Source organism: Mrakia frigida (assembly GCF_051309035.1).
Source record: "Mrakia frigida strain ATCC 22029 unplaced genomic scaffold BDY24scaffold_2, whole genome shotgun sequence".
Taxonomy (NCBI): Eukaryota; Fungi; Basidiomycota; class Tremellomycetes; order Cystofilobasidiales; family Mrakiaceae; genus Mrakia; species Mrakia frigida.
The window spans coordinates 923650-950854 of NW_027481279.1; the positions used below are offsets into that span (position 1 = coordinate 923650).

At 53.5% G+C, this 27205-nt stretch overlaps 9 protein-coding genes across 9 annotated transcripts; 6 read left to right on the forward strand and 3 right to left on the reverse strand.

The window, feature by feature from the left end:
- Positions 1 to 73: 73 nt before the first annotated feature.
- On the reverse strand, positions 74 to 3103 carry BDY24DRAFT_375666 (SGNH/GDSL hydrolase family protein). The gene is made up of 13 exons (XM_076638573.1): positions 2730 to 3103; positions 2579 to 2613; positions 2338 to 2406; positions 2210 to 2260; positions 2019 to 2110; positions 1852 to 1928; positions 1632 to 1752; positions 1366 to 1540; positions 1050 to 1228; positions 827 to 954; positions 660 to 753; positions 319 to 562; positions 74 to 235 (listed from the first exon to the last, which is right to left on the reverse strand). Exons 1-13 carry the CDS (start codon positions 3023 to 3025, stop codon positions 222 to 224), a joined length of 1575 nt encoding a protein of 524 aa, XP_076500831.1. The 5' UTR covers positions 3026 to 3103; the 3' UTR covers positions 74 to 221.
- Positions 3104 to 3470: 367 nt separating this feature from the next.
- HFM1 (DNA helicase) lies at positions 3471 to 12137 on the forward strand. The gene is made up of 45 exons (XM_076644319.1): positions 3471 to 3535; positions 3603 to 3843; positions 3950 to 4333; positions 4412 to 4603; positions 4726 to 4827; positions 4898 to 4921; positions 4990 to 5046; positions 5153 to 5172; positions 5243 to 5383; positions 5461 to 5489; positions 5564 to 5858; positions 5947 to 6036; positions 6114 to 6195; positions 6285 to 6372; positions 6469 to 6503; positions 6612 to 6655; positions 6783 to 6851; positions 6934 to 6958; positions 7037 to 7047; positions 7138 to 7149; positions 7230 to 7281; positions 7367 to 7397; positions 7480 to 7519; positions 7597 to 7668; positions 7746 to 7825; positions 7893 to 8004; positions 8072 to 8207; positions 8288 to 8298; positions 8376 to 8449; positions 8520 to 8663; positions 8728 to 8784; positions 8870 to 8956; positions 9031 to 9118; positions 9190 to 9288; positions 9355 to 9401; positions 9476 to 9528; positions 9612 to 9728; positions 9844 to 10200; positions 10270 to 10345; positions 10414 to 10476; positions 10583 to 10808; positions 10896 to 11107; positions 11190 to 11602; positions 11679 to 11818; positions 11900 to 12137. The coding sequence occupies exons 1-45, from the start codon at positions 3500 to 3502 to the stop codon at positions 11936 to 11938; spliced, it is 4803 nt and encodes a 1600-aa protein (XP_076500832.1). The 5' UTR covers positions 3471 to 3499; the 3' UTR covers positions 11939 to 12137.
- A 376-nt stretch (positions 12138 to 12513) lies between these two features.
- On the reverse strand, positions 12514 to 14113 carry BDY24DRAFT_437991 (uncharacterized protein; the record flags this gene model as incomplete). The annotated part of the gene is made up of 5 exons (XM_076644320.1): positions 13982 to 14113; positions 13451 to 13813; positions 13142 to 13372; positions 12783 to 13076; positions 12514 to 12525 (listed from the first exon to the last, which is right to left on the reverse strand). Exons 1-5 carry the CDS (start codon positions 14027 to 14029, stop codon positions 12514 to 12516), a joined length of 948 nt encoding a protein of 315 aa, XP_076500833.1. The 5' UTR covers positions 14030 to 14113.
- Positions 14114 to 15287: 1174 nt separating this feature from the next.
- Positions 15288 to 17227, forward strand: BDY24DRAFT_375690 (uncharacterized protein). The gene is made up of 6 exons (XM_076638574.1): positions 15288 to 15588; positions 15680 to 15731; positions 15840 to 16054; positions 16135 to 16324; positions 16393 to 16614; positions 16753 to 17227. Exons 1-6 carry the CDS (start codon positions 15363 to 15365, stop codon positions 17060 to 17062), a joined length of 1215 nt encoding a protein of 404 aa, XP_076500834.1. The 5' UTR covers positions 15288 to 15362; the 3' UTR covers positions 17063 to 17227.
- A 145-nt stretch (positions 17228 to 17372) lies between these two features.
- BDY24DRAFT_99161 (uncharacterized protein) lies at positions 17373 to 18351 on the forward strand. The gene has a single exon (XM_076645283.1). The coding sequence runs from the start codon at positions 17595 to 17597 to the stop codon at positions 18150 to 18152; it is 558 nt and encodes a 185-aa protein (XP_076500835.1). The 5' UTR covers positions 17373 to 17594; the 3' UTR covers positions 18153 to 18351.
- Positions 18352 to 19178: 827 nt separating this feature from the next.
- BDY24DRAFT_375698 (zinc finger MYND domain-containing protein) lies at positions 19179 to 20603 on the forward strand. Its single transcript, XM_076638575.1, has 6 exons — positions 19179 to 19350; positions 19419 to 19466; positions 19567 to 19800; positions 19897 to 20289; positions 20360 to 20387; positions 20455 to 20603. The coding sequence occupies exons 1-6, from the start codon at positions 19237 to 19239 to the stop codon at positions 20511 to 20513; spliced, it is 876 nt and encodes a 291-aa protein (XP_076500836.1). The 5' UTR covers positions 19179 to 19236; the 3' UTR covers positions 20514 to 20603.
- Positions 20604 to 20915: 312 nt separating this feature from the next.
- Positions 20916 to 22087, forward strand: PDX3 (pyridoxamine-phosphate oxidase PDX3). Its single transcript, XM_076638576.1, has 3 exons — positions 20916 to 21231; positions 21477 to 21822; positions 21898 to 22087. Exons 1-3 carry the CDS (start codon positions 20970 to 20972, stop codon positions 22013 to 22015), a joined length of 726 nt encoding a protein of 241 aa, XP_076500837.1. The 5' UTR covers positions 20916 to 20969; the 3' UTR covers positions 22016 to 22087.
- Positions 22088 to 25810, reverse strand: BDY24DRAFT_375708 (mitochondrial carrier domain-containing protein). The gene is made up of 18 exons (XM_076638577.1): positions 25738 to 25810; positions 25528 to 25611; positions 25357 to 25447; positions 25160 to 25280; positions 24906 to 25061; positions 24331 to 24795; positions 24169 to 24241; positions 24038 to 24106; positions 23683 to 23967; positions 23577 to 23589; positions 23373 to 23503; positions 23150 to 23272; positions 22987 to 23069; positions 22798 to 22915; positions 22525 to 22714; positions 22376 to 22451; positions 22238 to 22294; positions 22088 to 22173 (listed from the first exon to the last, which is right to left on the reverse strand). The coding sequence occupies exons 1-18, from the start codon at positions 25786 to 25788 to the stop codon at positions 22155 to 22157; spliced, it is 2205 nt and encodes a 734-aa protein (XP_076500838.1). The 5' UTR covers positions 25789 to 25810; the 3' UTR covers positions 22088 to 22154.
- Positions 25811 to 26019: 209 nt separating this feature from the next.
- Positions 26020 to 27188, forward strand: BDY24DRAFT_375712 (uncharacterized protein). Its single transcript, XM_076638578.1, has 2 exons — positions 26020 to 26254; positions 26786 to 27188. Exons 1-2 carry the CDS (start codon positions 26148 to 26150, stop codon positions 27000 to 27002), a joined length of 324 nt encoding a protein of 107 aa, XP_076500839.1. The 5' UTR covers positions 26020 to 26147; the 3' UTR covers positions 27003 to 27188.
- Positions 27189 to 27205: the final 17 nt, after the last annotated feature.

Genomic DNA, 27205 nt, shown 5'->3' on the forward strand with positions numbered 1-27205 from the left:
AGGAACGGAAGGTCGACGCATTGAGTTGACTCGACGCGTGCCTCGTTCTTCTTCCCCTCGCAGTTGATCTGACTTCGTGCTGAATGTGACCATCTAGAGAGTGTGCTAGATACCTAAGGTAGATGCTGAAGAAGTGAAACGAACCGAAATATGGACCCCTCAGGCCACAAACGAGCAATCTACGCAACAACGCGTCGTCCCAAACAAGGTCCAGCCTCGAATCAAAGTGCGACCACTTCAAAACAACAAGCAAAGGGTCAGTCGAAGGATCTCCATCTCCAGACTAGAAAAAAAGAGCAAAAGGAAGTCGAAACTCACCCGATATAATCCTGAACTCTGTTCCCCCGTGCGGATTCACGCTATCCTCCATCACCTCGCAACTCAGAGTGTGCTTCCCGGGACTCAGTCCTTCCGCTACTACTCCAAACTGTCCGATGTGTGGGTTCCCATCGTCCCACCAGCCGTCGAAGCGTCGTTTCGAATCGACATCGTCGTCGATCCAGCATTCAACCGAGCCGAGTCGGTAGTCTGCTGCTCCTGCTCGCAGGTAGTAGATCTCGACCTGAGAGAGAAAAAAGAAGAGCGGGAAGTTCAGCTTGGGAGAAGAACCAGGAGGAAAGAGAAGGTGAGAAACGAGAGAAGAGGACGAGACGACGAACCTTTCCTCCTGTGACGTCCAATTCGACCTCGAACGTCGACCCGGGAGTCTCGGCCCAGAGGTAGGTTTTGTCGTGACCCTTGTCTAGTTGAGACCTAAAGGTGGAAGGCAGGGCAGAGTCAGGACGAGAACGGTGAAAGTGAGAGGAAGAGCGAGATTGCAACGAACCAGCCCTCGTCCGATTTTAGAGCGGGAAGAAGAGGGTTCGAGACGAATTCCCCTTGATCCATAGTGAGACACTGTGTTCGCATAGGGACGACAACGGCATCGGGATCGTACTTCTGGAAGAGTCGGAGCTGGGAAGAACAAGGGAAACGGGAGACGCGTCGGGTCAGAATTCACTGAAAGACGAGACAGCGAAGCTCAAACTTGGAACGTGATGATCACTCACCTTCGGCACATCTCCCAGTCCTTCAGGCCCAGGCCAATCATGCTTCCCAGCCTTCTGCTTCCCGAAAAGCTGCCTCCAGTCCTCGTGCCCTGAAGCTCGCAAGTCCCTGAGTTGATGAGAAGCGACTTCGAACTGGTCGAGGACGTAGGATCCGATGAAGTCTCCGAGAGCATGGTGACCTTGAGTGGGAAAGAAGACGGGAAGGAGGGAGCGAGACAGGAAGAGAAGGAAAGCGAAGGTCAGCCCGCGTCGAGTCGAACGGAAACAGTTTGAGGACTTCAACAAGAACTGTTAGTACGGGTTGAAGACTACTGACCCTTCTCGTTGATGTGTCGGTGATCGATGTTCCCTTCGTTGGTTCGAACGAAGTATTCGGCGTCTCGTTCAGGTTGCTTGATCAGGAGAGGGAGGAGGACGGGTCGCAGGGAGATCACGGGCACGTCGTAGTAGGTTCCAACGCTCAGGTGCTCGTCTCCTCCGACAGCGATCATCTGTACGGCAAGCAAAGGAGCATCAAGGTGAGCAACGGATGTGTGGGAGAGCGAGGGAGGTTGGAAGAGAAGGAGAAGAGACGCGACTCACGTCGGCTTCCAGTCCGATTGTTCGAGCGATGAGAACAGCAGGTCGCTGAGGAAGGTCCAGCAGTCCTCGAAGAAGATCCTCCATCGACAGAGCTGCGTCGTGACCGAAGAAATCGTTGATTCTGAAAAGAAAGGGCAGGTTCTTCAGCTTCGATTTCAGCTCGACCAAGGGCCCTTATTAGCCCAACTCGAGAGGTATCGAGAGCACGAGAAAAACTTACCCATGTTCAACGAAGACGATGTCGACCTCCTCCTTCTTGATGCGGTTCTCCCAGCAGGCTCCGAAGTAGTCGCTCCCCTGACGAGAAAAAAAAGAAAGAGAGATGAGTTGAGTTTGAACTCTGGAAACTGAAGCTTCGAGTTGTTTGGTTGGAGGACGAAAGCTCACCACAGCTCCGACAGCAGCATTTCTCAGCGAGTTATCCGGGTGAGGATAGGCTGCGTCCATAGCCTCGTAAGTTTTTCGAATCCAGATCTTGTCTGCAGGAGAAGGACAGAATAACAAACCAAACCGATCAGCGACGCGTCTCCGTCAGTTGGAGTTTTTCTCCCCAAGGAATCGAGCGAGTTGCGACTCACCACTTCCCAGGTCTCCAATTCCGTGACCACCGCTCACGCTGCCTCCCAGCACTGTAGAACGAGTAGAGAAAGGATCGAGTGAGTTACCGTCCGTCTCTCGAAAAGATCGAAGGGAGGTCGAAGCTCACCAGCGACTCGTAACGGCAAGTTCTCCTGCTGCACACGACGGAAGACTTCTCGGAAACGAGTTCCAGTACCTGACAGGGATTTGAGAAGGAGAACAAGATCAGTTTGAAGAAGAAGACGAAAGTTTCGAGAAAGGAGGGGGGGTGACAGCCCGACGAGGAGGGAATTGGAGGGAGGGACTGCCTTCGTCCGTTCCTCGACACGTTCCTCCGACAAGAGAAGACGAAGAAGGGAAAAACTTACCCTCGTAGGATCTCGAGAGCTTGACGTTGTGAGGACTGGATACAGAAGGAATACAAGGGAACGCAACGGTTGAGCTCTCAGCGCCTCTTTTCGGTCACCTCGCTCGTTTCTCTCCGAGGACGGAAGAGAAGGAAGGAAAAGTTCTCCTCACCCGTACTCCTCACAGACGTAGGTCCCAAACTCTCCTACGCACATCTCGTCGAACCCTCCCCACTGATAAGGTCCTAGACCATCTCCTCCTGGCCCTCCATGGGGAGGAGGAGGGGGACGACCTCCGGAGGAGAAGAGGAAGCCGGCGAGGAGGACGAGCGTGAGTTGAGCTCCCAGAAAGTAGAGAACTCCTCTTGGAACTTGTTTCGCTCGAGTTTTGATTCCTTCCACAGCTTCGGAGGAGGACGAGGGCAGGAGTTCGTACGAGGACGAGAAGAAGGGAGGGAGGGAGACCATTGTCGTTGTGAGGGAAGGAGGAGACGAGGTGAGCTTCCGAGGAATCCAAGAGGGGACCCACAGGTGGGGACCCAGGCCTCGCGTGGGTGACAGAAGAAGAAAAAAGGGAGAGAGGAGGAGAAAAATCATCTTGCATCGTTTACTCACTCATGCGCAAATTAAGCCCCAGAAACGAAGGAAAAAAGGTCAGCTTGAGAAGGAAAGACGCGCTCGTTTTCAGGGTGAGATCGTCTCTCTTTCGAGGAGATGGTCCGTCGTTGCTCTCCTTCCTGCTTCTTCCTTCTTTTTTGTCGACAGGTTCGATGTTGACTTCGTAAGAGGGAGAGAAGCCTCTGAAAGATCCTAGGACGGTCAATATCTGCGAAAAGTGATACATTTGAGTCCGAAATCGGGCCCTTTCAACGGGGGGCTCACGCCAAACTCGAGGTTGACCTTCAACCACTTCCTTCCCTGTTCTTTTCTCTTCTGCACAAGATGGATTCAGATCCCTACTCCTTCGAAGGACTAGCGGTGAGTAATCTAGATCATGTTTTCACCCACCTCCCACTCTCTGACATCTATAGGTTCTTCTTCGCAGGCCACCTTCGCTCGAGAGAGGGAGCAGCAACAACCTCCTCCGCCTCCCTCCTCCTCCTTCCAACAGATCGGCTCAAACTTCTACGACGACGACGACGAGGATATCGAAGAGTTCGAAGATGACGTCTTTCAACCCTCTGAAGGAATGATGCAGTCTCAGCATGCAGGAGGAAGGTCTTGGGGTCGAGGTGGAGGAGGAGCCTTTGGTGGAGGAGGAAGAGGTGTTGACCTCGGACGAACAGGTTCGTTGCAGCTCGACGCACCTTGCCTTCCTCTACGATACCCTCCTACTCTCCAAAAGAGAAGGGAGAGAGCTGATTTCGAGCCCTCTATATCAAACCGAAACAGAGATGAACTACCCTTCACCTCTCCACCCTCCTTCTCAATCTCAACGACCACTCTTCCGTTCATCAGCTCTCGCTCTCCCTCCTTCTCGACAAGCTCTTCCCGGCTTCTCTCAATCGACATCTTCCTCCTCCCAAGCTAAAGGATTTCCTATTCGACCCTTTCCACGTGCATCTCAGCAGCAGCAGCAACATCAGTATCAGCCTCAGCATCCACCTCCTCCTCCTCCTCCCTCTCAGAGGTATCGCCAACAACAGCTCGCAAGTGGATCTCGAGTCTACGGAGCAGCTGCAGGAGGATACGAGACGCAGGGACAAGAAGAGTCTGAAGATGAGTTCGAGATGGCGTTCGGAGATGGCTCAGATCTGTTGGCGTTGGAAAACGAAGGTGAGCTCTAATCGAAGAGAGGGAGGTTGAGCTCGACGCGTGCATCCACTCAACTCATCTTCTTCTTTCCTCTCTCAGTCTTTAACTCTCCTCATCCTCAAAATCGACAGTCCACCTCCAACTACGCTCCTTCTCAGCAGTCCTTCGGAGACCAGTACGGAACCCAGAGAAACGCTCCTCGTCGACCCCTTGCTTCCCAAGCGTCTCAAAACGAACACTCTTCTCGACAACAAGCGAAGGGAAACCGCCTCGTCCCTGTCTCCTCTCTACGTTCGTGGACTCTCGTCACCTTACTTGTCTCCTTCTCGCCTTGGTCTCCACCGGAGAGGGGAGGACGAAAGACTGACCTCTTGACGAGCTCTTCTCTCCTCCCTTTTGAACGGAACGAACAGCGGATCGATATCGATCGCTATTCAAGTTCGGATGCTTCAACGCTGTTCAGAGTCAGTGTTTTGAGACAGCTATGAAGACGGATGACAACCTCGTCGTGTCAGGTGAGTGCTTTTTAACGTTGTCTGAGATCGAACGAGGGGCTGACCTCGCTTCCTCTTCGTTCGACTTTAGCTCCGACTGGATCAGGAAAGACTGGTGCGCCTAGATGCATCTCGAGGACGTACGTCGAATCGAAGCTTAAACATCTTCACTCTTCTTTGTAGTTCTCTTCGAGCTCACTATCATCCGATTGCTCGAGACTGGGAACGATGGAAAAGCAGGTTCGTCGCGTCGACTCCTTCCCTTCGAATGATCTCCCTCGCCTTCCTTATTCACCATCTCGGTGCCCCGAGACAACCTAACACTCTTCTTCTTCCTTCCAATCAGTATACATCGCTCCAACCAAGGTATATGCGCCGTCCTTTCTCTCCCTCCGACTCCTTCTCCGCTGACTCGTCTTCCCTCTTCGTTCGACAGGCTCTCTGCTCGGAACGATCCAAGGACTGGAACATGAAGTTCTCGGGAATCGGAGTTCGATGCACCGAGCTCACTGGAGACACCGACTGGGGAACCTCGAGCTTCAAGGATCTCGACGAGGCGAGGCTGATCGTCACGACGGTGAGTTCAACGTCTCCCTCCTCTCCACGCGTCCACTTCGAGGCTGATCGCTTTCTTTCTCTTCTTTCTTTGTTCAGCCTGAGAAATGGGATTCTATGACACGATGGTCCGTTCTCCCTCTCCAGTACCATTGTTTCGTCCAACGAGAGCTGAAACGCGTCCCTTTTCGACTCTTCACAGGCAGAACCCCTCCCGAGGAAACTCGAAATTCCTCGCCGACGTCTCCCTCTTCCTCATCGACGAAGTCCACATCCTCCACGAGAAGAGAGGCTCATCCCTCGAAGTCATCGTCTCGAGGATGAAGAGCTTCGACCGATCGATTCGATTCGTTGCTCTGAGTGCGACGGTCCCGAACGTCGACGACGTTGGAAGATGGTTGAGAGGTCCGGAGCCTGAGTTCTACGAGGCTGGAGGATCTAAGGCCATGCAGAGCTCGGAGGATGTTTCGAAGCTAGGTTCGGCGAAGGTCTACAAGGTGAGTTCGAGTCTTTATCTCTTCTTCTTCGTTCGTTCGAGCGAGGGGTCGAGACTGACGCTTCGCTTCGGTCCGCTTTCTTTCAAAGTTTGGAGAGGAGTATAGACCCTGCATGCTCAAGAGGATCATCGTCCCCTACCCGAGGAAGTCTGGAGGGAATGCGTTTCAAGCTGCGAAGGTGCGTCTCCCTCTCTCCCTCTTTCAACCTCTCGCAAGAAGGCACTAACGAGCCTCTTCCTTCATCCCACTTGTCAGGCTCTCGAGTTCAAAGTCTTCTCTCTCCTTACTCAACACGGAAAGAACAAGCCCGGTTTGATCTTCTGCCCGACGAGGAACGGTTCGCATCTTCCTTCGACGCGTCTTCCCTTCTTCTTTCGAGTCTCGAACTGACTTAGCTTGACCGTCGTTGGGACCTTGTATGTCCAGGTACCATCTCATGCGCCGAACAACTCGTCAAGGACTACCAAACTGCTTCCGAACGTCGAGAGAAGCTGCCCTGGAGGAACACGTCGCAGTTCGTCTCCCCTCTCTTCCTCTCACCTTGCCTTCCTCCTTCCTCTTTTTTATTTAGATTTGCTGACTCGACTTATTTTATGTATCGTTTTCGCAGACCTGTGGGAGCCTTCACCGACGAGAAACTGCAGAGTTCGTCTCTTCTCGTCTCCCTCCCCTCCCCGTCCTTTTTCTCCTCCCTCTCGTCTTTCATTCGACCTGACTCCCTTCTCCTTTCTTTCGCCCCTTTCCTTATCGCAGAGATCGTCCCATTCGGAGTCGCTTTCCATCACGGAGGCCTGAGTGTTAGCTATGCTTTCCCTTTCTTTCTCTCTCCTCGTCCTTTCGCTCTTCTCTTTCATTCGATAGAAGGGAAGAGGAAAGGGAGCTCTGACCAGAGGACTGGGAATGTGTGGCTTCTTGTGGGATTAGATCGACGACAGGAGAAAGGTCGAGGCTGCTTTCCTCTCGGGAGCCTTGAAGATGATCTGCTCGACTTCGGTGAGCTTTCCCCTTCTGCCTTCCCCTTTCTGGTCGAGCGAGGTCAATTTGAGACTAACAGATTGATGATTTGCTCCCACAGACTCTCGCTGTCGGAGTGAACCTTCGTAAGTCGAGCTCATCCCTGGTTCGTCGAGCAACGCGTCCGGACTCACTCTCTTTTCGCTTGGTTCTCGCTCACACAGCTGCTCATACGGTAAGTCGATCTCGCACATCTTTATATACGTCACTCTATGACAGTCGAGTCAAGGGCTGACTTCGTTTCGTTGTCGATCTCTTCTTCCAGGTTGTTATTCTCGTGCGTCTTTCTCTCTCGCGTTTTGAGGCGTCTCTGCTTTCCTGACCAGAGCTGAACTCCTCTTGCTTTCGTGTCCACAGGGTACCAAGATGTTTGCTGGTGGGACTGGGATGACCGATTATACCGATCTCGGTTCGTCCTTTTCTCTTCGCTCGCTCGCTCTCGACCTCGACCTGACCTCTTTTCCCTTTCCTTTCCTCTTCTTCGCCGAATCCAGACCTGATCCAGATGATCGGACGAGCTGGAAGGTCAGCCCAATCCCTACCTACCTTCGCAGCTCTGAGCCTACCCTCCCCATTGAAACTTGGCTCGCACTTCTCTTCTTCGCAGACCTCAATTCGACCGAGAAGGACTCGCCATCATCCTCTGCGTTCGTGTCTCTCCTTGCCTCTGCTTCGTTTCCTCGTGCGACTCCAGCTAAACTTTGTTCTTCTCTTTCGCTTCCAGGAATCTGGCCAGGAGCAACGATACGAGCAACTTACCGGAGGAGGGACGATCTTGGAGTCCTCGCTTCACGAGGTCAATCCCGTCTCATCGTTTCCCTCCTCTCTCTCCTGAAATCCGAGGCTGACAGCTTGTTGCTCCGACTTTTACAGAACCTCACCGAGCATCTCAACTCTGAGATCGCTCTTCACACCATCGACAGTCTCGACAAAGCTCAACGCTGGCTCAAGGAGTTCGTTGTTCTCCTCGAACTCGACCGTCGCAAATGCAGCTGACCTTGCCTCTCGTCGACCATACAGCTCGTTCCTCTACATCCGAGTCCTTCAGAATCCTCGATTCTACTCCAAGCAGCTCGGAGACGCCTCCAAGTCGTCGCTCAGTCCATCTCAAGCTTTGGAGAAGTTCGTCGCTGTGAGTCTCCTTCTTTCTTCTCGAGCGAGGCGTCTCTCTGATTTTGGTTGCTATTTTTCTCTCTCAGGATGCTGTCAAGAACCTTCGAGAGACTGGACTCATTGCAGCTCCTGGAATGGACGACGGGGAGGGAGACGACGGCGACGCGTCTACTTCCCTTCATGCCACTGCTTCTGGGGATGTGATGTCGAGGAACTTCATCAGTTCGTTCTCTGTTCTTCCCTTTTCACTCCCATCTTCGAGCTCGGAGCTGACTTCTACCCTTTTTCCCCGATTCTCGCAGAGTACAACACCGTTCGTCCTCTCTTCTTCCGCGTCTGGATCCTTCAACGAGATTGACCCGATCGTTTCCCTCCCTTTAACCCCCGCAGATGAAGCGTCTCATGAAGATTCCCGATCGAGCCACTCTTCGAGAGCTTCTCGAGGTTCTGTGCGAGGCTGACGAGTGAGTCCTCGCTCTTCTCCCTTGCTCGATCTTCTGAATTGACGAGCCTCTTACTTCGTCCTCTTCACAGGTTCGAAGAAGTCCGACTTCGAGGTCCCGAACGCTCTGCCTACAAAAAGCTCGGTCAACACGATTCGATCCGATTCCCGGTCAAGGAAGTCAAGATGACGAAGGACAAGGTCTTCGTGGTGATCCAGGCGACTTGCGGAGGGATGTGAGTCGAGAACGAGAGAGAGGAGGACTGATGCTCTCGCTGACTCGATACCTTTGGATCCTAGACCCTTCTCGGAATTCGAAACTGGAGGTCAACCTGCGATGGAAGCTCTCGTGATCTTGTTCGTCCTTCTCCTTCGTTCCCGCTCCCCTTTCCGTTTCCCAAAGTCGAGCTTACCATCTTTTCGTCCTTCACCCTCGTTCTAGCCGACACGCCGTTCGAATCTCCAAGTCTATCCTCGACATCGGTCTTGAACGAGAATCTGGAAGCATCGTCAAACACGGTCTCGAGATGTGGGACGCGTCTCGATCCGTTCTCATCCTTCCTCGTTCGTCCGTCGACTGACCCACGCCTCCTTTCTTCGCAGCCTTCGAACCATGAACGCCAAGGCATGGGAAGGGAGAGGCTCAGTCCTCTTTCGTCAACTCGAGAAGCTCGGAGACAAGGCGATCAAGGTGAGTCGCTCCCGCTCTGGTCCTTCTCACCGACTCGAGCTGACTCTTCTTCGTTCGACTTCCTCTTCCAGATCTTCGCTCAGAACAACATCAAGACTTTCGATGACCTTGCATCGGACTCGATGAGGATCGAGAGACTCCTTTCGAAGAAGGCGCCGTTCGGAGCTCAGGTGAGAAAGTCTTTGTCGAGGGCGGGAGGACGCGACGGGGAACTGACACTTCTCGTCCCTCTACAGCTCGTCGAAGTCATCAAAGGGTTTCCAAAGTTCAGCCTCGATGTTCAGTGAGTACAAGGGTCTCAACCGTTCCGATACGTCCCTGCTGACTCTGCTCTGCTTGGTTATCTGCCCTTCGCAGAGAGAAATCGATCTCGAGTGACGGTGGAATCTCTCCGGTTGCTGTCGAGCTCGGTTCGTTGAATAGCTTTTTGAATCTTCTTGTCTGTCGAACATCAACTAATCAGGCCTCTTGTTACGCCTTTTATTTCGTCCAGAGTGCACCATGAGCGTCGCGGTCGGCAAGAACTTCAAGATGAAAGGCTTCCGTAGCATCACCGTCTCTTCGCTCGTCATCACTTCCGACTTCTCCCTGGTTGACTTCCGTCGCTCGAGTGAGTATCCATCTTCTCCACTGCTCGTCGAAGATCAAGTACCGCCTCGTTCTTCGAGTCTCCCTTTCCTCGTGAACTCTCGCTGACCTCTCCTTTCCCTTGTCCCCCCTCTCAGACATCAAGAACTTCAAGAAACCTCAGAAGTATACGGTCACTGCCCACCTTCGAAAGCCGAGCGAGAGCATCACCGTTTACGTCTCCTGTGGGTCTTCGCCCTCTCTTTTCTCCTCCTCTCCAACGCGTCTTGACTCGCTTCTCTCCCTTTCAGGCAACGAGATTATCGGAGTCGGAGCCTTCGCTACCTACCATCCTCCCGAGATCGCTCCTTCCGAGTATCCAGTCCCTGACCTTCGACCGAAACGACAAGCAGAGGGAGGAGGGTTCGAGCCGATGATGGATATGGAGGACGAGGATCGTTCGAGACCGCCGACGAGGAGTGCTGAGGAGATGGATGATGCCGAGGAGCAAGCTCGTAGGTCGCCTTTCTTCTTCTTTCGGAACTAACCAGAGCTGAATCTACCTCTTGATTCGTCGTTTACAGCTGCAAAGAAGAAGCGAGGTCCCAAGCCTGCCGATTTCGATCAAGCACCAATTCAGTTGGAGAACGGGAAGTGGAAGTGAGTGTCTCTCGTTCTGTTCCTTCGTCAGTGATAGTATCTAACTCCCTACCTTCTCTTAATTGCAGGTGCAACCATACGTGCCGAGACAAGTCGAAGTGCAGTCATATGTGCTGTAGAGAAGGAATGGCGTGAGTCTTTCCTTTCTCAATCAACTGCGACGCGACGTCCCCTCGCTCTCTCGCCTTCTCGAGCTGACCTCCAATGCCCTCTTTCTTTTCCACATCGGCTCAACAGTCACCCTCCCACCAAGAAGCTTTCTCGAGCCGCCAGCAAGGAGACTCCCGCCGCCGCTGCCTCTCCTTCGAAACCCTTCTCTTTGACCAAGTCAACTGGAACCGCCATCGCCTTCTCCTCAAGCTCGAAAGCTTTCGGCAGACCTTCCAACGTTCCGAACTCCCCTACCAAATCCTTCCGAGTCAAGCCTTTCCATCCGTCGACGAAGAAGGAGGAGTTCGAGGACGTGAGTTCCTCCATCCTTTCCTACCTCGCCCTTCGTCTGCACCTCAAGCTCACTTCGTCTTTCTCTGCTCTTTTTTTCTTCCTTCAGATCATCTCCGACGACGATGAACTTCCCGAAGGAGATGCCATGTTCGACGTGCGACCGAATCCGACGCAGGACGAGTTCGACGACGACAACTCTTCGGCTCTCTACGGCGATGAAGAACTCGAACGGATCATGGCGAACCTTCCGGATCGAGCATTCAAGGGATCGAAGGGCAAGGGGAAGGGAAAGGGAAAGCAGAAGGTCGAGAGGGATCCGTGAGTGCCACCGCTTCTCGTCGAACGCGTCGAAGAGTCTGAGCTTCGAACTGACCTTCCTTCTTTTTTTTTGCTCCCACAGGACACCCGACTTCACCTGGTCTCAACCGGAAGCTAACGACGACGAACTACAAGAAATGAACTTCGCTTCTCAATCCTCGGAAGAAGAAGTCATCGATCTTCGAGGGAAGTCGTCCAGCAGACCAGCAATGCCGTCGACCAAATCGAAGCTCGCCAAACTCGCCTACGTCCCTCCTCTCGTCGAATCGCCCGCTCCACCTCCTCTTCCTCGATCGAATCGACCTCCTCCTCGAGCCAACCTCGACTCGGAACCTCTCTTCCTTCCCAAATCAACGGCATCGTCTTCACCCAAGTGGAACGCTGCTCCTCTTCCCAAGAAGGACGTCGCTGTGGGGAAGAAGGTCGAGCCGGAGGACGAAGACGAAGACGAAGACGAGGAGACGTTGCTGTTCGTTCCTGAGACGTCGAGAACAAGTGAGTGGCTCGTGCTTCCTTCCTCCTTCTCTTCAAGAGCCCTAAAGCTAACTCTCTTCTCGACGGTTTCGTTCAGTAGTCGCGTCTTCATCGCCGAACTCACAAGTCGTCGCCTCTCCCGTCGTCAAACCTTCCATCATCAAGTCCGCAACCCCTGTCGCTACAGCACCACTCGAGTCGGAGGGAGATAGCAGTGATGAGGAGGACGATACGATGGTGAGTCGTGGATCTCCCGTTTTCTTTGTTCGATGATTGTCTGGCTGACCGACCGCGTTTCCTCCTTCTATCGCACCTCAGAAATGGCTGCTCGCTGGAGGAGTTAAGATCGTCGACTGAGCACTCGTAGTTTTCTAGCTTTTTGTATCTTATCATCTCGTCTCCCACTCTCTCGATGATCTAGCCTTCATCCTTCATCTCGTATCTCTTCGAATCTCCATGTACCCTGCTGTCTCTCGTCTGATCACCTCATCGGCTGACGCTGCGAAAACGTCTCGTCGCTGGAGAAGTAGCAGATTGATGTACGTCCCTTCTAGACGGTCTGAGAGCGTACGTCGAAACTGGACGCGTCGCATTCCCCGTTCTTTCAGCCCTTCCTTTCCTTTTCGATACGTTGGAGAAAGGAAGAAGCATGGCTAGACAGCTACCCAAAGGAGAAATCAAGTAGACGAAGAAAATACGAGAGCGAAAGGTCGATGAAACGGTCAAAAGAGAGCGAAGAAACAAACGAGAGACGGACGGAAAGGAAGTGGTGACGAGATAGATAGGGGAGAAGAGGCAGGCAGATCAAAGAACAAGAGTACCCAGATATAGCAGAGGAGAATCGAAGCATGAACAGAACGAAAAAACAAGACCGACGCGTCAACCGTCGCGTTCCTCAAATCGACGCCGCGCCGAAAAAGGTGCCTGCTCGATCATCGGGAAGACTGGAAGTAAGGTATAGGGGTCGACTAAAAAAGGATAGAAGCTCGTTATCAACAATCAACTCTTTCTCCCTTCCCCTCGTCCCCTTCATCCGATGAATCAAAGCCAACTTGACATCCCTTCCCTGACCACCTCGCTTCATCGCCCCCCGGAAAGCGAAGGTCCCTCCAGCGTCGGTCGTCAGAAGAGGTACAGATGATTTTCCTATACCGGTGAAGTGTGCGAGGCGAGTCCAGTTCTGCAGAAACCAAAGGTCAACCTGTTCAACCTGAAGAATCGTAGGGAGGACGCAGTCCCCGATGTGACCGTCGCCGTACACGAGTTCCTTGGGATTAAGATGATTGAGTATGGGAGACCACTGGAAGAGGGAGGATGGTTGACCTCCAGGATGAATGCGAAGGAGGTTGACGGGGATCGTTCGAAGAGGAGGGGAGTTCGACCCAGCTTTGTTCAGGCAGGGAGAAAGGTGTTTCCAGGTGAAGTCTGCGGCATAGAGCTTGATAGTGGAGGGGAGTAGTCGAGCTCGGATGTGGTTCGAGGCGGCTGCCGAGGTCTATTCCATCAGAAGAGAAAACCATCAGCTCGAGCAAGAAAGGGGACGACGCGTCGACTGCTCACTCTTGCGTTCACGAATAAGGCAGCCTCCTTCGTTCCCAACAGGACCCCGCTCTTCGGATAGAGAATTTGAGACGCCAACTGGAACAGTCTGACGGAGACTCCACAGAGAGAGAGGATAGCAGATCGAGGGAGGAGGGATGCGATGGAGTTGAAGAGCTCGACGGGCATCGAGTCGAGGGAAGCGGTGGGGAGTCCGTCGGTGTGCTGAAAGGGGATCTGCTTGTACTTGTTCTATCGAAGAGAGAACAGTCGAGGTCAAAAGAAGCGAAAATGGGGAGAGGGAATGGCTGAGATCGAGACAACACTCACGCCAGACCAAACCCATCGTCCGATCCTCTCTTCGCCTCTGTAACCTGCCTCCCAAACCCAATGTCCTCCAGGAAGTGAAGCTCTAGAGATCTCCATGATAACGAGGTTGTTCTGCTCCACCTGTCGCTGCAAGGACTCGTTGTCGGAGACGAGATTCCTCACCGCGTCCGAGAGGAGGGAGTTCTCGTGTGAAAGGCTGCCGACGGTTGCTGAGAGTTGATAGACGAAGGAGGTGAGCTGAGAGAGAGTGGGTTGGTACTCGAGGAAGGGAGATGCGTCGTTCATAAGGTAAGGATTGAAGGTTGCCGAAGGTCGAAAAGACGGGAACGGGTCCGAGTGTCCCACTCCGGTTCCGACGCGATTCTGATTCAAGAACCGACCCAGGCGTGTAACAGAGCGATGTCAGCGCGGCCTACTTCACCCCATACGAAAGTAGATTCGGAGTGACAAAGACAAGGAAGGAAGGAAGGAAGGAAGAGGATTGTGGGCAAGGGTGATCGGATCGAGGAAAACGAAAGAAAGACGACTGACCTCCTGCACGTCCTCTTCCCTTAATTGCAAGGCTGAGAAGTCCGACATGTAGACCGGATGTATTCGTTTATGAGGTTCGAGTGATCTTGTCAAGGAAAGAAGAGAGGAGGAGGAAAAAGTTGTGGCGGGAAGATGGTGTCGGGAGGAAAGCGAAGAGAGTTCAGCTTTTGGGACTCTTAAGAGCTGCGCTTTGCATCTCAATCTTCGCTGCAGTCTGTTCTTGTGACAAATTGATCTCGGAACCTGGGCTGAGCGGTCTGAAATCGTCGTGGTCGTGTGGTAAAAAGGGTATCGAGAGGGGAAAAGGAGCGAGGTTCGAATCTTCGATCGAGACAAAGCTTCCTCGCTCTCAAGGTGCTGATACGGACCATCAGAACGAGAGTACGATCGTTTTACTAAAAAGATGGTAAGAACAAACATGAGCTCTGCAAAGGAGAGAGGAAGGCTCGCCATGAGCGTCTCACGCTGCGACGCGTCGAGTGAGCGTTTATTTCATTCTTCCTTGTTTTCGGATCTGCTAGATCAGAAAACCGAGTATTCGAAAGAAGCCTGAATAAGTCTCAAAGCGAAGCAGACGGGAAAATTGTCCTCCCCACCTTTTCCATCCCTCCTCCGCCATGTCGACGCGTCGTCCCTTTCTTCTCCTTTCTTCTCCTTCGAGACTGCTTGTCATCGTATTCTTCGTCGCTGGATCCAGAGAGCAAAAATAGAGGAAGAGGAAGACATTAATGTAGTGATGGTAAGAAGTCGAAGGATATAGGAGTAACCGGGGATAGGAAGAGGGACGCGAGGGAAGGAAAGAGCGAGGTCGCGACAAGTCCGATGCGTCTGATGGGAGCTCGAGTTTTGGGTTCGTTCGATTAAGATTTGAGCCTTAAGATCTGCTCCAATCCACTGGTGGGACTGGGATGACCGATTATACGGATCGTGGTTCGTCCTTTCTCTCTTCGCTCGTCGCGCGCTTTCGACCTCGACCTGACCTCTGTTTCCTTTTCCGTTCTTCTTCGCCGAACCAGACCTGATCCAGATGATAGGACGAGCTGGAAGGTCAGCTACATCCCTACCTATCTTCGCAACTGCTAGCCTCCTTCTGAACTTGGCTCGTATGGTGGGTTGAGTCCAACTTTCCCCTCCCTTTCTGTCTCACCTGGCTAAGTCGCGTCTTCTGCATTTTTTTTTGATCACAAAGCCCTGGCACCGGCTCTCGATTATCTTCTAGATTCTCGTGAGCTATGTAAAAATTCTAGCGCAGCGAAATCGATAAGGTCGTGTTCAGCTCCGGCGCTCCTTCCTTCTCCCCGAACCTCTAACGTCCATCTTCACCCTCCCCTCCCCTCCCTCTCTTCTTTCCTTCTTTCTTCTCTCTCTACCTCGCTAGAAGATGACCAAAGGACACCTTCACCTCTACGAAGAGGCTCCAACGGAAGGCTGGAAACCACCTACGGATCGTCTCCCGGCCATCACAGGTTGGATGTTCTTGGGGATCCTCCTCGGAATGGCGGTCGTTACCTTTGGACTAGCTGCTCTTCTCAGTATCGAGGGAACTCCCAAGCGTACGGAGGCTCTGAAGGCGAACAAGGAGAGGGTCTTGATCCTTGGTGCTAGCAGTGAGTTGACCCTTCCTCCTTCTTTGACCTTCCCCTTTTGTCTCTTCTCTCAGCCCAACTGACTCCTTGTGACTCTTCCTTTTTTGCTCAGGTGGTATCGGAAAAGAGTTGGCTCTCAAATATGCGTCTCGAGGAGCATCAGTGTGAGTTCGAACTCGGAGGCAACAGGCCCTCGAATCCCCATCGTTTCTCTCGAGCTCCCGAGCTCAACCCTTTCCTCCCTTCTTCTCCCTTTCCTTTCCGAACTTCAGCTGCGTCGTCGCTCGTCGTCCAGACGCTCTCAAGGAGGTCATCGCTGAGTGCAAAGGGGTTCTCCTCTCCACTCCCTCTCGTGCAGCTTCCTTCGATGGTCGACGGAAGGAGGCCTTCAGGACGGAGGAGGAGGTCAACAAGCTCGTGCTGGGAGTCGTTGGGAACGTGAGCGATGTCGACGATATGGTTCGAGTTAGGGAAGAGGTGGAGAAGGGTGAGCTATATCGTCCCCTATGGTGAGCTCTGGGTACGATGAGGAGCTGATTTTCGTTGATCGTTCGCGTCTCTCTTCAGCTTTCGGAGGAGTCGACACCGTCTTGATCGTCGCGGGAGTCTCTGCAACTCGACCTTTCCTCTCCATCGCTGGCTCCACCATGACTCCTCTCAAGAAGGAAGACGGTCCTACGGTCATCAACAAGAAGTCGAGAGTCCGAGCTGGAGAGACTGGAAGGGAAGGGATCGAGAAGATTGTTGATTCGGCGAGGTGCGTCTTCCTCCTCTACTTTTTTCGTTCTCCTGCTGACGTTCTCTTCCTCTCTTCTTTCTTTCCAGGAAGTCGATGGAGACCAACTATCTCGGACCCGTCGTCGCTTACGCCACCTTCCTCCCCTTGCTCTCAACCACTTCCCTCTCTCCCTCCGTCCTTCTCATAGCCTCCGTCGCTTCCCTCGTTCCAGCACCCACTCGATCCCTCTACGCCTCGACCAAGTCAGCTGCTCTATCGCTGCATCAGTGTGTGGCTCTCGAGTCGGAAATTCTGGGTCTTGGAGTTCGGTTCGTCTCGTCGTTTTTCCTTTCTCCTCGAGACGCGTCGTGTCTTTGCTCACTCTCCCTTCTCCCCTCCATCCCTCCTCCCCCACCCCTTTCCTCTTGCTCTCTCTCTCTCCCCACCATTACCATTTCCCTCCACAGATTCCTCGCAATCCTCCCCGGCACAGTCCGAACCGACCTCCGCTCGAAAGCCGTCGATGCCCCTCCTCCCTCCACCTCCCCTGCTTCCGCCGCCAACAAAGGCCTCGACGAGAAATGGTCCAAAATCACGCTTGAACCCTCCTACGTCGTCGATCGATGCGTCGCCGCTCTCGATGCTGGAGGAGTTAAGAACAAGGAGATCTTCCTCCCCGCTTGGCCCTACCGAGTCGCCCATTTGGCGTTCTACCTTCCTGGATTGAAGAGCATCGTGGAGAATGGGGCGAGGGAGAAGTACAGGAATGGAATGTAGAGTAGAGGAGAGGAAGGTTCGGGGTTGGGTTTGGGATGGGTTGGTGGGAGGGGATCCGAAGGGACGGATGGAGGAAACGAGGGACGGAGACGAGTTTGTGCTGTCAGATCTTCTGTTTGGGTTTTAGATCTTGCCTCACGATGAGAAGACACACTTTGCAGATTGGTGCGAAACCGTAAGGAAGTTGTAAGGGAACAAGGTCTCTCGAAAGTGAGCGCTCGACGCGTCGTCTTCGTTGAACGAAACTCAAAGAAGGGTTGAAGGGAACTCTTTCCGAGCTTCGATGTGAGATCCGAGTAGGACGTAAAGAGGTTTATCGAAGCAGGTATGATTACGAAGAGGTGGAAAGAGCGAATTATAGAAAGAAAAAGCACAAAAAAGGGTACCGTTGTCCGTCGACTTACTCCTCCTCCCATCGAGCCTGCAGGTAAACCGTTCTCTTCGCACCGTCTACGGGAAGAGTTCGAAGCAGAGAACGAGCGACGTTTTTTTCGTCCAAGAGCTCCCCGGAGGACGGCCTCCCGTCCGAGAAATGAGAAGCAAGGAGGATCTTGACGCCCTTCCCGGACGAAACGCTGGGGAAGAGCGCGAAAGCGTCTCGAAGGACTGGGACGGATCCTTCGCCAACGCCCAGGAAGCAAAGAAGTCGAGTCCAAGAGCGAAGGAAGAAGAGATCCTCCTCAGTGACGGGGAACGTCGTAGGAAGCTGGTTGGGATCCGGAGCTCCGGGACCGTCGAGCTGAAGGAGCGACGGATTGAGAAGTTGGAGAACGGGGGACCATTTTATGAAGGTGGAGGAAGATGGATGGAAGATGACGAGTCGATCGATGGGGATGGGAGGGGAGGGAAGAGGAGGGCCGAGGGTAGCGAGGTCGGACGCGTCAAACCCGGATGGGTCCAGGGCAAGGGTCGAAGGGAGGAGCAGAAGGGAGATTCGGTTGTCGGGAGGGAGAGAGGTGGAGATCTGGAAGCAGTGAGAGCGATAAGAGTCAGCCAGGAATTAATATGCATCGAAAGAAGCGAAGGCGAGGGTGTGGAAGACGTACCCTCGACGAAACGAACGAGGCGGCTTCTCTTGAACCAAGAATGAAGCCTCGATAATAGATGAGTGGCGACACCTTCTCCAGCAGGTTGAATGAGACTTGACAGAGAGCGAGAAGCTCTGGTCGACCGCAAAGAGACGCGATGGAGTTGAAGAGTTCGACGGGGAGCGAGTCGAGGGAAGGAGGTGGTTTGGACTCGGTGACTTTGGGAGTCGCTCGTCGGTACTTCTCCTAAAAAGATTAGTAAAGGTACAAGGAGTCAGGTAGGGGGTCGAAGGGTGAAAAGAAGAGGAAGCAGGGAGACTCACTCCCGACCAAAGCCAACGTCCTTTCCCTTCTCCTGTCCCAGCCTCCCAGACCCAATGACTCCCAAAAGCCTTCGTCATTTCCTTCATCGTCTTCTCCTTCTCCTCGTCTCTCTTCCTGAGTTCCTCGTTCTCGGATGAGAGACGAGCGTTGAGAGCTGCTTGAGCTTCGAAGGCGGACGAGTGAAGAGCGACCTGAGCTTTGAGAGCTTCGTTCTCTGACGAGAGACGACCGACGATGGAGAAGAGCTGAGCGATCTGAGCTGCGACGGGGTCTCCTGATGTCGCCGTTGACGTGGCGGTGACTTGAGATGGATCGTGGAAGATGGGAGGGAGGGAGGAAAAAGAGAACGAAGAAAAGGACGGGTCGAGGGGAGGAGGAGGAGGAGGCAGGTCTGATTGGACTCGAGATTCCTGAGCGACGAGGACCACCTTTGGAGAAGGAGAGCAGATTCAAAAGAATGAAGCAGTCAGCTTCATTAGAAAGTGCGAGGGAGCTGAGGTATGAACGAGAGATGGAGGCGGGGGAAGAAGGAAGGAGGAGGAGAGGGAAGGGAGGAGGAGGGGGAAGGGAGGAGGAAGGCTGAAGCTCACCTTCTCGTCCGTTCGACCCTTCCCTTCGTTCAGATTCGACTGGTTCGGCATGCTGACGATTTGACTGATGGGATACTCTGAGCTGTGGAGACGAGAGGTGGAGAAAGAAAACACGTGGTTTGGGAGGCTGAAGCGGTTGGAGGAGAAGAGGGAGGGGTTTCGAAGTTGAGCTCAACGTCGACCTGCCTCCTCTCCCTCCCTCTTTCCTACTTCTCCCTCTTCTTCGCCTACCATGCCTCTTCCCTCCCACACCGAAGTAGCACAGCTTCTAGGATTATCACCCGGAGAAGTTTCTGTCTCGCCCAAGAAGCCAACTTCGAGCGAGATCAAACAACTGGTCGAGATGGTGAGCTCGGTCCCTCCTTTTTCCCTCCCTCCCCTCCTATCTGCTGCCTCACTCTCATCTTTCCACAGTACCAAGTGGTCGCAGGTTCTGAATACGAAGAGAGGCTCGCCTTCGCTGTAAGGACTCCAAGTTTCACCTTCCCCTACAAGACTCAGGTCGAAGGGCGGGCGAGCGGGCTTCGACGGAGAGTTGACCTCCTCCTTCTCTCTTCTGCAGGCCCATTTCAACGCTGAATATCTTCCTAGCCTCATCCGAACCCTCTTGGTTAGCCGCATTGTTCTTGATGGAGCCGCTGGCCGATGGTGGCAGCGTCATGTCGCTCTGCTCAACACCATCTCGCCCCCTCGTGCGAGCGGATGCCTTCAGCGTTTCCTACGAACTCATCCAGCAGAAGCTCAAGAGCTCTACCTCCTCTTGATCAACGGGCTTGGAGCTGTGGGACGTCTCATCGTAAGTGAACCTCTCCGACTCTTCTGTGACTATCCATCAAGGCACAAACACGCGAGAAACTTATCCTCCCCTCTCTTTCTTCTCCCCGTCACCCAGAGTTCTCGTCTCGTCGAGATGCAAACCATCATCGTATGCCTCGCCGATCTAGGCCTCATCGTTGAGCTAGGACTCGTTCGCCAACTTCCCTCTCTCGCCACCTTCCCCGAACTCGTTGGGTCGACTCGCAAAGCCCTCACGAACTTCGTCTCCGACCTCGACGCGTTGCACCCCGTTGCAGCCCAAATCTTCCCTTCCGAGGATCTGCGCGATCTGAAGGCTTTACTCTTCCGGGTTCTGGAGGACAAGAATCACTTCAAACACGCGAAGTCGTCGGCTGAGAGGATGCCCGGGTCTTGGTGGAGATGCGAAGCGAAGTGGGAGGAAGACGACGAGTCCAAGCTCCAGTGCGTTCAGATGAACGAGGGAGAGGAGATGATGGCATGTTCTCGTGTGAGTACTCTGTCAGATTCATGAGCAACTCCGAAGTATGGCTGAACCATCTCCCTTTCTTCTCTTCCAGTGCCTCACCATCCGCTATTGCTCCAAAGGTTCGTTTTCTCCCTCTCTGATCTGTCGCTCAACATTCTGACCTCTCCCCCTGGTGTATCCTTCCAGAACATCAACGTCACCATTGGAAGTCTCACAAGAGAATCTGCGTTAAGCCGCTGTGGTGAGGAACGGAGGAAGGAGGAAGGACAGGTCGAGACGAGACGCGTTTTAGTTCTTGAGTCTTTGGGATTATGATGATCGTTCATGACATGCAACGGAGGGAGAACCTTAAACAATTTTAGGCGTCGCAGAAGTTTCATAGTTGTCGGAGTGCGGAAGATGGAGAAGGAGAAACGAGCTCACGACGCGTCGACTCGTCTCGCCGAGCATCGCACCTCCTTTCCATTCACCTCCAGCATCAGGAATCTCGACCGGTAAACCCGAGATCCTGGAAGCCTTTCCTTTCACGAAAGAGACTTCAGTCGAGTCATGACGGGCCAGAAAAACACCAAGTCCTTCTCAACCCTTCGCCAGACTCCGAAATCGAGAGTTCAGCCCTTCCCCTCCCCTCCTTCGTCTCTCCCAACGATCACCATCGACTTTACACCCAAACCCAGTTCAACCCCCCTCATCTCAACCTCATGTCCTCATCCATAACCAACACCGGAGCCTCAGCAGCTTTGAAGATCCTCTCCCACAACCAGTACAAGACTCCTCGACTCCTCCCAACCTCCCTCGATCCATCTCCTCTCGTCCAGTTCAACAAGTGGCTCTCTGGAGCTTTGGACCCCGTCGCTGCTGGAGAGGAGGAAGGCACTCCCAAGGTTCACGAACCTGAGGCTATGACTCTTGGAACTGCTACGAAGGAGGGAGTCCCTAGTTCGAGAGTGGTGCTGTTGAAAGGTGAGCTTTGGGCGGTTCTTTCGTTTCCTTCCTTCGCTCGTTCGAGCTCGCTTTGAGCAGATCGGACTGCTGGAAAAGCTCCCCAGAGGCTCTCTATAGCTTTGGGAAGGCGAAGAAACCCTCCCATGCTTAAAATCTTCCTTTGATCTCTTCCCCTTCCCTCTTCTCTCCTTCCCAAACTCTGAAAGCTGACCGCCTCCCTCCCCTCCCTTCCTTCTTCCTTGCCCTTCCCCTTTACCCTTCAGAGGTCGATCCTACCGGTTTCCTCTTCTTCACCAACTACTCCTCTCGTAAATCCCTCGAACTCGCCGCCAACCCCAACGCCTCCCTCGCCTTCTACTGGCGGGAAACCTCTCGACAGGTTCGAGTCGTCGGAAGGGCAGAGAAGCTCACTCGAGCGGAATCGGACGCCTACTTCCAGTCTCGTCCTCGAGGAAGCAGGTTGGGAGCTTGGGCTAGTGAGCAGAGCACGGTGATCGGAGAGCATACGTTGGAGGAGAGGGTGAAGGAGATTGAGCAGAGGTTTGGAACGGATCCGGACGGGAAGGTGGACTGTCCAGAGAACTGGGGAGGATGGAGGATCATTCCAGAGTGAGTCCCTCGAACGCTCGTTCTCTTGCTTCCTCCTGTCTATCCTTTGCTGATTCCTACTCTTGGTGGTCGCAGCGAGGTGGAGTTCTGGTCAGGTCAACCTTCCAGACTTCACGATCGATTCAGATACCTTCGAAACAAGACGCCTGCTGCTGATGGAGCCGTTTGGAACATCAACCGACTCTCTCCTTGATTTTCGCCTCGTTTCTCCATAGTATAACCTATCTAGAACCGTCTTATCTATATATAGTTGGAACCCAGATCTAGGAAACGACCTTGCGAAGGGGGAGATGATGAGGCGAGAACGAGACGGGTCGAGACGTCGAGCGACCTTACTGCTTGCCGGCGATGCTGAGGGACGCAGAAAAAGCTCGTCAGCTACGGTATCAAAGTCGAAGAGAGAATCTAGACTTACGCCTCGGCAATGAGCTTCCAGAGTATCGAAAAGAGCAGACCCTGAAGTCCGTTGGTTCTGCGAGGCGAGACGGAAACGGAGCCAAAGAAAGTCAGTCGACGCGTCGTCCTTTCGGTGGGAATGCGAGGGGAAACTCACAAAATCCTAGTCGAAAGACCTCGTCCGAAGAGACCGAGCACACCATCTCGAGCAATGATCTCTTTGGCGGCAGCGACTGAGAGAAAGAATGAGAGCAAACGAGGTCAGTGGGGTTCCAGGAAAGAAGAAACACGAGGATAGCAACGAACCATAAGAGATGTCACCCTCGTTGACCTGCCTGTATGTCTTGAGGACTCGGAGGGAGTTGGAGGAAGTGTCTATGCAACGAAGGGAGGAAGAGGAGAAATGATCAGAACGACGCGTCGAGCAGAATCGAGAAAGTTCGAGAGGAGACGAACCAGAGACGACCGAGGCTGAGAATCCAATGAGAGCTTGTCGCTGCGGGTAGAAGAGAATCGGAGGGCGAGAAGGTCAGTCAAGAAACCGAAAGACAGGAGACGGAAGAAGAACTCGAAACGCACTCCGAGCTTCTGAATAACATTGTGAGGAGGAGGCAAGACCTCGGAAAGCCAGTTGTACGTGGCGAACCAAGGGTAGTGTCCGACGAAAGTAGCAGCAGCGGTGGCGATGGCTCCGTACCTAGAGAAGAGCAGGGAGGATCATCAGCGATGAAGCTTCGCAAAGCGAGAAGAGGGAGGGAAAAGACGAACCACAACGAAGCGACTCCCTGATCCGCAACTCGAGCTCGAAGAAGCCGAAGTCCAGCTACTCCTCCTTGAGTTTGTTGGGTAGTCTGGACGAAAGAGGATAACGACGAGTCAGCACGACGCGTCTTCGAATCGAAGAAGAGACGACGCGAAAGAAAGTCGGTACCTTCAACGCGTCGATAGGAGTGAGCGTCATTCTGAAGCAAGCCGAAGCAGCAGAAGCGCCGATGGTCTTGACGAGTACGGGGAGGTCGACGGACTCGAGAAGTGCGAGGATACCAGCGTTGGCCTGGAGGAAGAAAGGACGAACGAAACGCAGGTCAGTTTCGGAGAGACGAGCATCGAAGAACGGGTGAACAGGAGTTGAAACATAAATCTAAAGTACGCACAGCAGTATCTCCGAATCGAGAAAGAGGTCCCTGGAAGAGAGCAGCTCCGAGACCAGCGTAGTACCGACGGAATCCTCCATCGTTCTTGAGGAAGTTGAACGCGGCTTTGAGGGAGCCTCCGAACCGGTATTCTGGGATAAAACAAGGGTGGTAGAACGATTAGTCGATGTGACAGCTCGTTGTGATGCAGAGAGAGGGACGAACGGTAGTTCATGATCTGATCATGCAAAGAAAGAGGAAACGCGTCGGTCAGTTCCTCCTCCCCTTCCTTCTCTCCTCCGAACACGTCCCAACGGAACCGAACACTCACAGTCCTCAAAGGCATCAGTGTCAACACCTGAATAATCATCGCCAACGCTCCAGCCACTCCACCTCCCGCCGCGCTCTTCAACGCGTTCTTCCAATCGATCTTGCTCTCGAAAACGACTCCCGTTCCGGCGACGGCGATTCCAGCCGCGAGGGGGAAAGCGAGGAGGAAGGGAGCGAGGAGGTAGGTTTGGAGGAGGGAGAGGGTTTGGTGGGTTGTGAGGAAGAGAGCAGAGGAGGAGTTGGGGAGGAGAGGGGGGGTGAGGGTCACGAGGATTAGGATGAAGCCCTGTTGAAGAAGGGGAGAGGTCAGAGTTGGTTGAGGTGTGAAAAGAGAGTAAGGAGAGAACGGGACGAACGAGGACTGGATCATCAGAGAAGATTCGAGGCGAAAGGTGTCGAGCTCCCCAGAGGAGGGTGGAGATCAACTAAAAAAGCGCGTCAGTTCGAGTTCAATTAGAAGCTGAAAGAAGGACGAAAGAAAACCCACAGCAGGCAAAGCGGCGAACCTCCAGAAGACGATAGAAAGGACGACTCCCAAGGTCTTGACGTCCTTTCCATAGCTTTGGGAAGAAAGAGGAAAAAAAACGACGCGTCAAACTCCTCATCTTCGTCCCTCACTTTAGGACGCCAAAGCGGAAGAAGGACTCACATATCCCTAAACCTCAGCCCTCCGCCACCTCCCAAAAGCTCCAGCACAGCAAATCCTCCACCCAACCAACCAACAGTCGTCCCCAGCGTCCCACCAATCAAACCTCTCACCCTCTCCCCTCCCTCGACCGATGGCCCTCCGTCCCTCCCAAACACACGGCTCTGAACGCCAGGTACCAACGCAAGAAGCAGGGCAACAACGGTAGAGACGATCAAGGGGTTGAAGTAGCTCCAGAACCCTCCCTGCTTGACTGAGGCCGGGGAGGAAGAAGGGTGAGCTTTGACGATGGTTGCGGATCCAGCGAGGAGAGGAGATCGTTCGTCCGATGGTGAGTTTTCGAGATCGGCGGGAGCAGCAGCGACTCCTGGAGTAGGAGGGTGAGGAGATTCGTCGTCTGCCTCGTCCGAGGCGAGGGGAAGGTAGAGGGGTTGGGTTGGTTTGGGCAGGAGAGGGGAGAGCGAGATTCTGAGCGAGTACAAACGAAGTAGATTCCAGGTCAGTTCCTTTTCAGCTACCACTCCGAGAGAGCGGCTCTAAAGGATGGATGAAGAGCGTAGAAAAAGCACAAGACTCACCGAAGAACCTCGGAAACAAACGCGTTGAGCAAGATGTAGTTCGAACCTCTTCGGACGAGCTCTGAAGTGAGATCGACCTCGGTTTGGAAGAGGTGGTTCAGGATTCCTGGAGTTTGAGCGAGTCCGGCGAGGATAAGGAGGGGGAAGGAGGTCAAACTGGTACCAAAGAAAGACGAGGGAGGGGGAGATGTCAGCCGCTGCGAGCTCAGACGAGGTTTGGTTGGGGAAGGAAAGCGCGAAGAGAAGAGACCTACTTGTTGAAGGAAAGAGTAGGGATGATCCATCCTGGCAACCCGAAGAGTCTGTAGAAGAAGAGGTAGGACACAGAGAGGGAGAGAAGATGGGAAATGGCGGTGAAAGCGAGGATGGGCCAATCTGAACGAGGGAAGGCGAGGAAAGAGCGCTCTGTCAGCGAGCTAAAGAAACGCAGATATGAAACGTGAGTACGTACAAGACATAATAGATTCCAAGGAAGTCTCTGATCCCACGACTGATACAACCAGAGCAGGGAGAAGAAGTGTAGAAGCGATTCGTCGAAGAGCCTGTCCATCCGAACCAATCGTCTCTTCTGTTCAGCCCTCTGGTTGCTCTTCTTTCCTGCGAGATCGAGAGGAACACTCACGATCGAAGTCTCTGGACCACCAAAGATTCTAGTTCCAGATGCGATGTATCCGATGACGATAACGAGAACTACAGCCAGGATGGCCTTGTGAAGAGAGAAAGGAAAGGAAGGAGGAGGGAGGAGGGGAGGGAAAGGCCAAGGTCAGCGCTCTGCGTCTCTTCTTCTCCTGCCCTCTTTCCCTCCTGCTTGAACACTAAAATGAGCACCTACCTGAGCTGCTCCATAGACGACAGATAGATAAGATTGAGCCTCGTAGTCCATCTTGTTGAGGAGGGTGAGGGTTTAGAGGAAGAAAAGGTCAACGTGCCGCTCGAAACGTCGCTCGCACGAGGCCGACGGGTCATCAGCCCCTCATATCCAAGCTCGATCAGTGCGAAAAACTGGCAAACTTGATCGTCTGATCAGTTCTGACTCTGAGCTCAGCTGTGTAGAGGCTTGAGGGATTTGGTCTTGTCGAAAAACAGACGCTGCCGAAAACAGAAGCGACGCGAATCGAGGCATCCTGATCGAAACCACCTCCGTCTCGTCTCTCCTCCCAACGACCATCACCTGCCCCCAACCCACCTAAACCCTCCCTTCAACACCTCCAGCCTCCTCTCTACACTCCCCTCCCAACTACCATGTTCGGTTTCCTCTTCCTCCCCTTCCGCATCGTGTCCAAGGTCGCCTACACGGGAGCTCTTGTTGCTCTTCCTTTCGTGGTCATCGAGGCAAAGACGGGTCTGAGGTGAGCTGGATCTCGACTTCTGGCCGTTATCTTGATGTAAGATGGGGTTAGGAGAGTGGGGAGAGTTAGGCTCTGAGATTCTCGAAGGAGTTGGGAGCTGGAAGGGAGGCGAAGGGAGAGAGGGAGAGGGAAGGAAGGGAGGGGTTGAGCTCACCCGACTTCCTCTTTTGAGCTCGTTCTCGCTTGACGAGCTTGAAGCTGCTCCAGGACGAGCCAGCTGCTAGACGGCAGGCTGGAGAATATGTCGGAGGACTTGGAACGCTCGAGGAGGGTTTCTAGTAGTGTGACTGTGGGAAGGAGGAGAGGCTCGAGCTCATCGTTCACCTTGAGCTCTCGAGTGCCTGCTGCAGACCTTCCAAACTCTCCGAGATCAAACGCTTCTCAATAAAAGCGTTAGAATATACCCTTCTACTCAGTCGAGCTCTCCATTTCCCTGTCATCCTCCCTCGTTCTCCCAAAGCTCCATCAACCTCAACTGACGCTCTCCCTCCTCCTCCCTCCTCTTCCTCTCCTCCTCCTCCTTCCTCCCAGACCCAAAACCTACCTTCTCGGCAACGATTTCTACCAACAATCCGTATGCGATGCTTACCTCTGGGGAGGTCAGTTCCTCGTATCAACAGCCTCAGCAGCAGCGAGAGGAGCGGACTGGTTCGAGGGAGCGTCGTCGGACAACATCGCTGGGAAGCCACCACCCTCGCTCAAGGGAGTGAGCGGCGAGAAGGGGAAGGGTCCTGGTGGACTGTGGTAGGGAGCTGGTAGGACTGGGGAGGGAGGGATTTGGTCCTAGGGAAGAGAGGGAGGGAGGAGGGTTGGGTCGTTGATGATGAGCTCGATTTCGGTTTGCTTTCTCTTGCTTCTTCCTTTGCATTTTTTCTCGTTCGTTCCTTTCGTAATCTCTCTTAGATCGACATATGTATCAACACTGCTCACGACATTCAGCTCGATGAAGTC

Bases quoted from the DNA above. Each gene is read 5' to 3' on its own strand.
- BDY24DRAFT_375666 (XM_076638573.1), bottom strand. From the start codon at position 3,025: ATGGTCTCCCTCCCTCCCTTCTTCTCGTCCTCGTACGAACTCCTGCCC. The intron at 2,614-2,729 runs GTGAGGAGAACT...TTCTGTATCCAG, and splicing joins TACGTCTGTGAGGAGTACGG to TCCTCACAACGTCAAGCTCT. The intron at 563-659 runs GTTCGTCGTCTC...TTTCTCTCTCAG, and splicing joins TGGACGTCACAGGAGGAAAG to GTCGAGATCTACTACCTGCG.
- HFM1 (XM_076644319.1), top strand. From the start codon at position 3,500: ATGGATTCAGATCCCTACTCCTTCGAAGGACTAGCG. The intron at 6,656-6,782 runs GTTAGCTATGCT...TTGTGGGATTAG, and splicing joins TCCATCACGGAGGCCTGAGT to ATCGACGACAGGAGAAAGGT. The intron at 10,201-10,269 runs GTAGGTCGCCTT...CGTCGTTTACAG, and splicing joins TGATGCCGAGGAGCAAGCTC to CTGCAAAGAAGAAGCGAGGT.
- BDY24DRAFT_375690 (XM_076638574.1), top strand. From the start codon at position 15,363: ATGACCAAAGGACACCTTCACCTCTACGAAGAGGCTCCAACGGAAGGC. The intron at 16,055-16,134 runs GTGAGCTATATC...GTCTCTCTTCAG, and splicing joins TAGGGAAGAGGTGGAGAAGG to CTTTCGGAGGAGTCGACACC. The intron at 16,615-16,752 runs GTTCGTCTCGTC...TTCCCTCCACAG, and splicing joins ATTCTGGGTCTTGGAGTTCG to ATTCCTCGCAATCCTCCCCG.
- BDY24DRAFT_99161 (XM_076645283.1), top strand. From the start codon at position 17,595: ATGAGAAGCAAGGAGGATCTTGACGCCCTTCCCGGACGAAACGCTGGG.
- BDY24DRAFT_375698 (XM_076638575.1), top strand. From the start codon at position 19,237: ATGCCTCTTCCCTCCCACACCGAAGTAGCACAGCTTCTAGGATTATCA. The intron at 19,351-19,418 runs GTGAGCTCGGTC...ATCTTTCCACAG, and splicing joins TCAAACAACTGGTCGAGATG to TACCAAGTGGTCGCAGGTTC. The intron at 19,467-19,566 runs GTAAGGACTCCA...TCTCTTCTGCAG, and splicing joins AAGAGAGGCTCGCCTTCGCT to GCCCATTTCAACGCTGAATA.
- PDX3 (XM_076638576.1), top strand. From the start codon at position 20,970: ATGTCCTCATCCATAACCAACACCGGAGCCTCAGCAGCTTTGAAGATC. The intron at 21,232-21,476 runs GTGAGCTTTGGG...TTTACCCTTCAG, and splicing joins GAGAGTGGTGCTGTTGAAAG to AGGTCGATCCTACCGGTTTC. The intron at 21,823-21,897 runs GTGAGTCCCTCG...TGGTGGTCGCAG, and splicing joins GGATGGAGGATCATTCCAGA to CGAGGTGGAGTTCTGGTCAG.
- BDY24DRAFT_375708 (XM_076638577.1), bottom strand. From the start codon at position 25,788: ATGGACTACGAGGCTCAATCTTATCTATCTGTCGTCTATGGAGCAGCT. The intron at 25,612-25,737 runs GTAGGTGCTCAT...TCTCTTCACAAG, and splicing joins TCGTCTATGGAGCAGCTCAG to GCCATCCTGGCTGTAGTTCT. The intron at 25,448-25,527 runs GTGAGTGTTCCT...TCGGATGGACAG, and splicing joins GTGGTCCAGAGACTTCGATC to GCTCTTCGACGAATCGCTTC.
- BDY24DRAFT_375712 (XM_076638578.1), top strand. From the start codon at position 26,148: ATGTTCGGTTTCCTCTTCCTCCCCTTCCGCATCGTGTCCAAGGTCGCC. The intron at 26,255-26,785 runs GTGAGCTGGATC...CCTTCCTCCCAG, and splicing joins GAGGCAAAGACGGGTCTGAG to ACCCAAAACCTACCTTCTCG.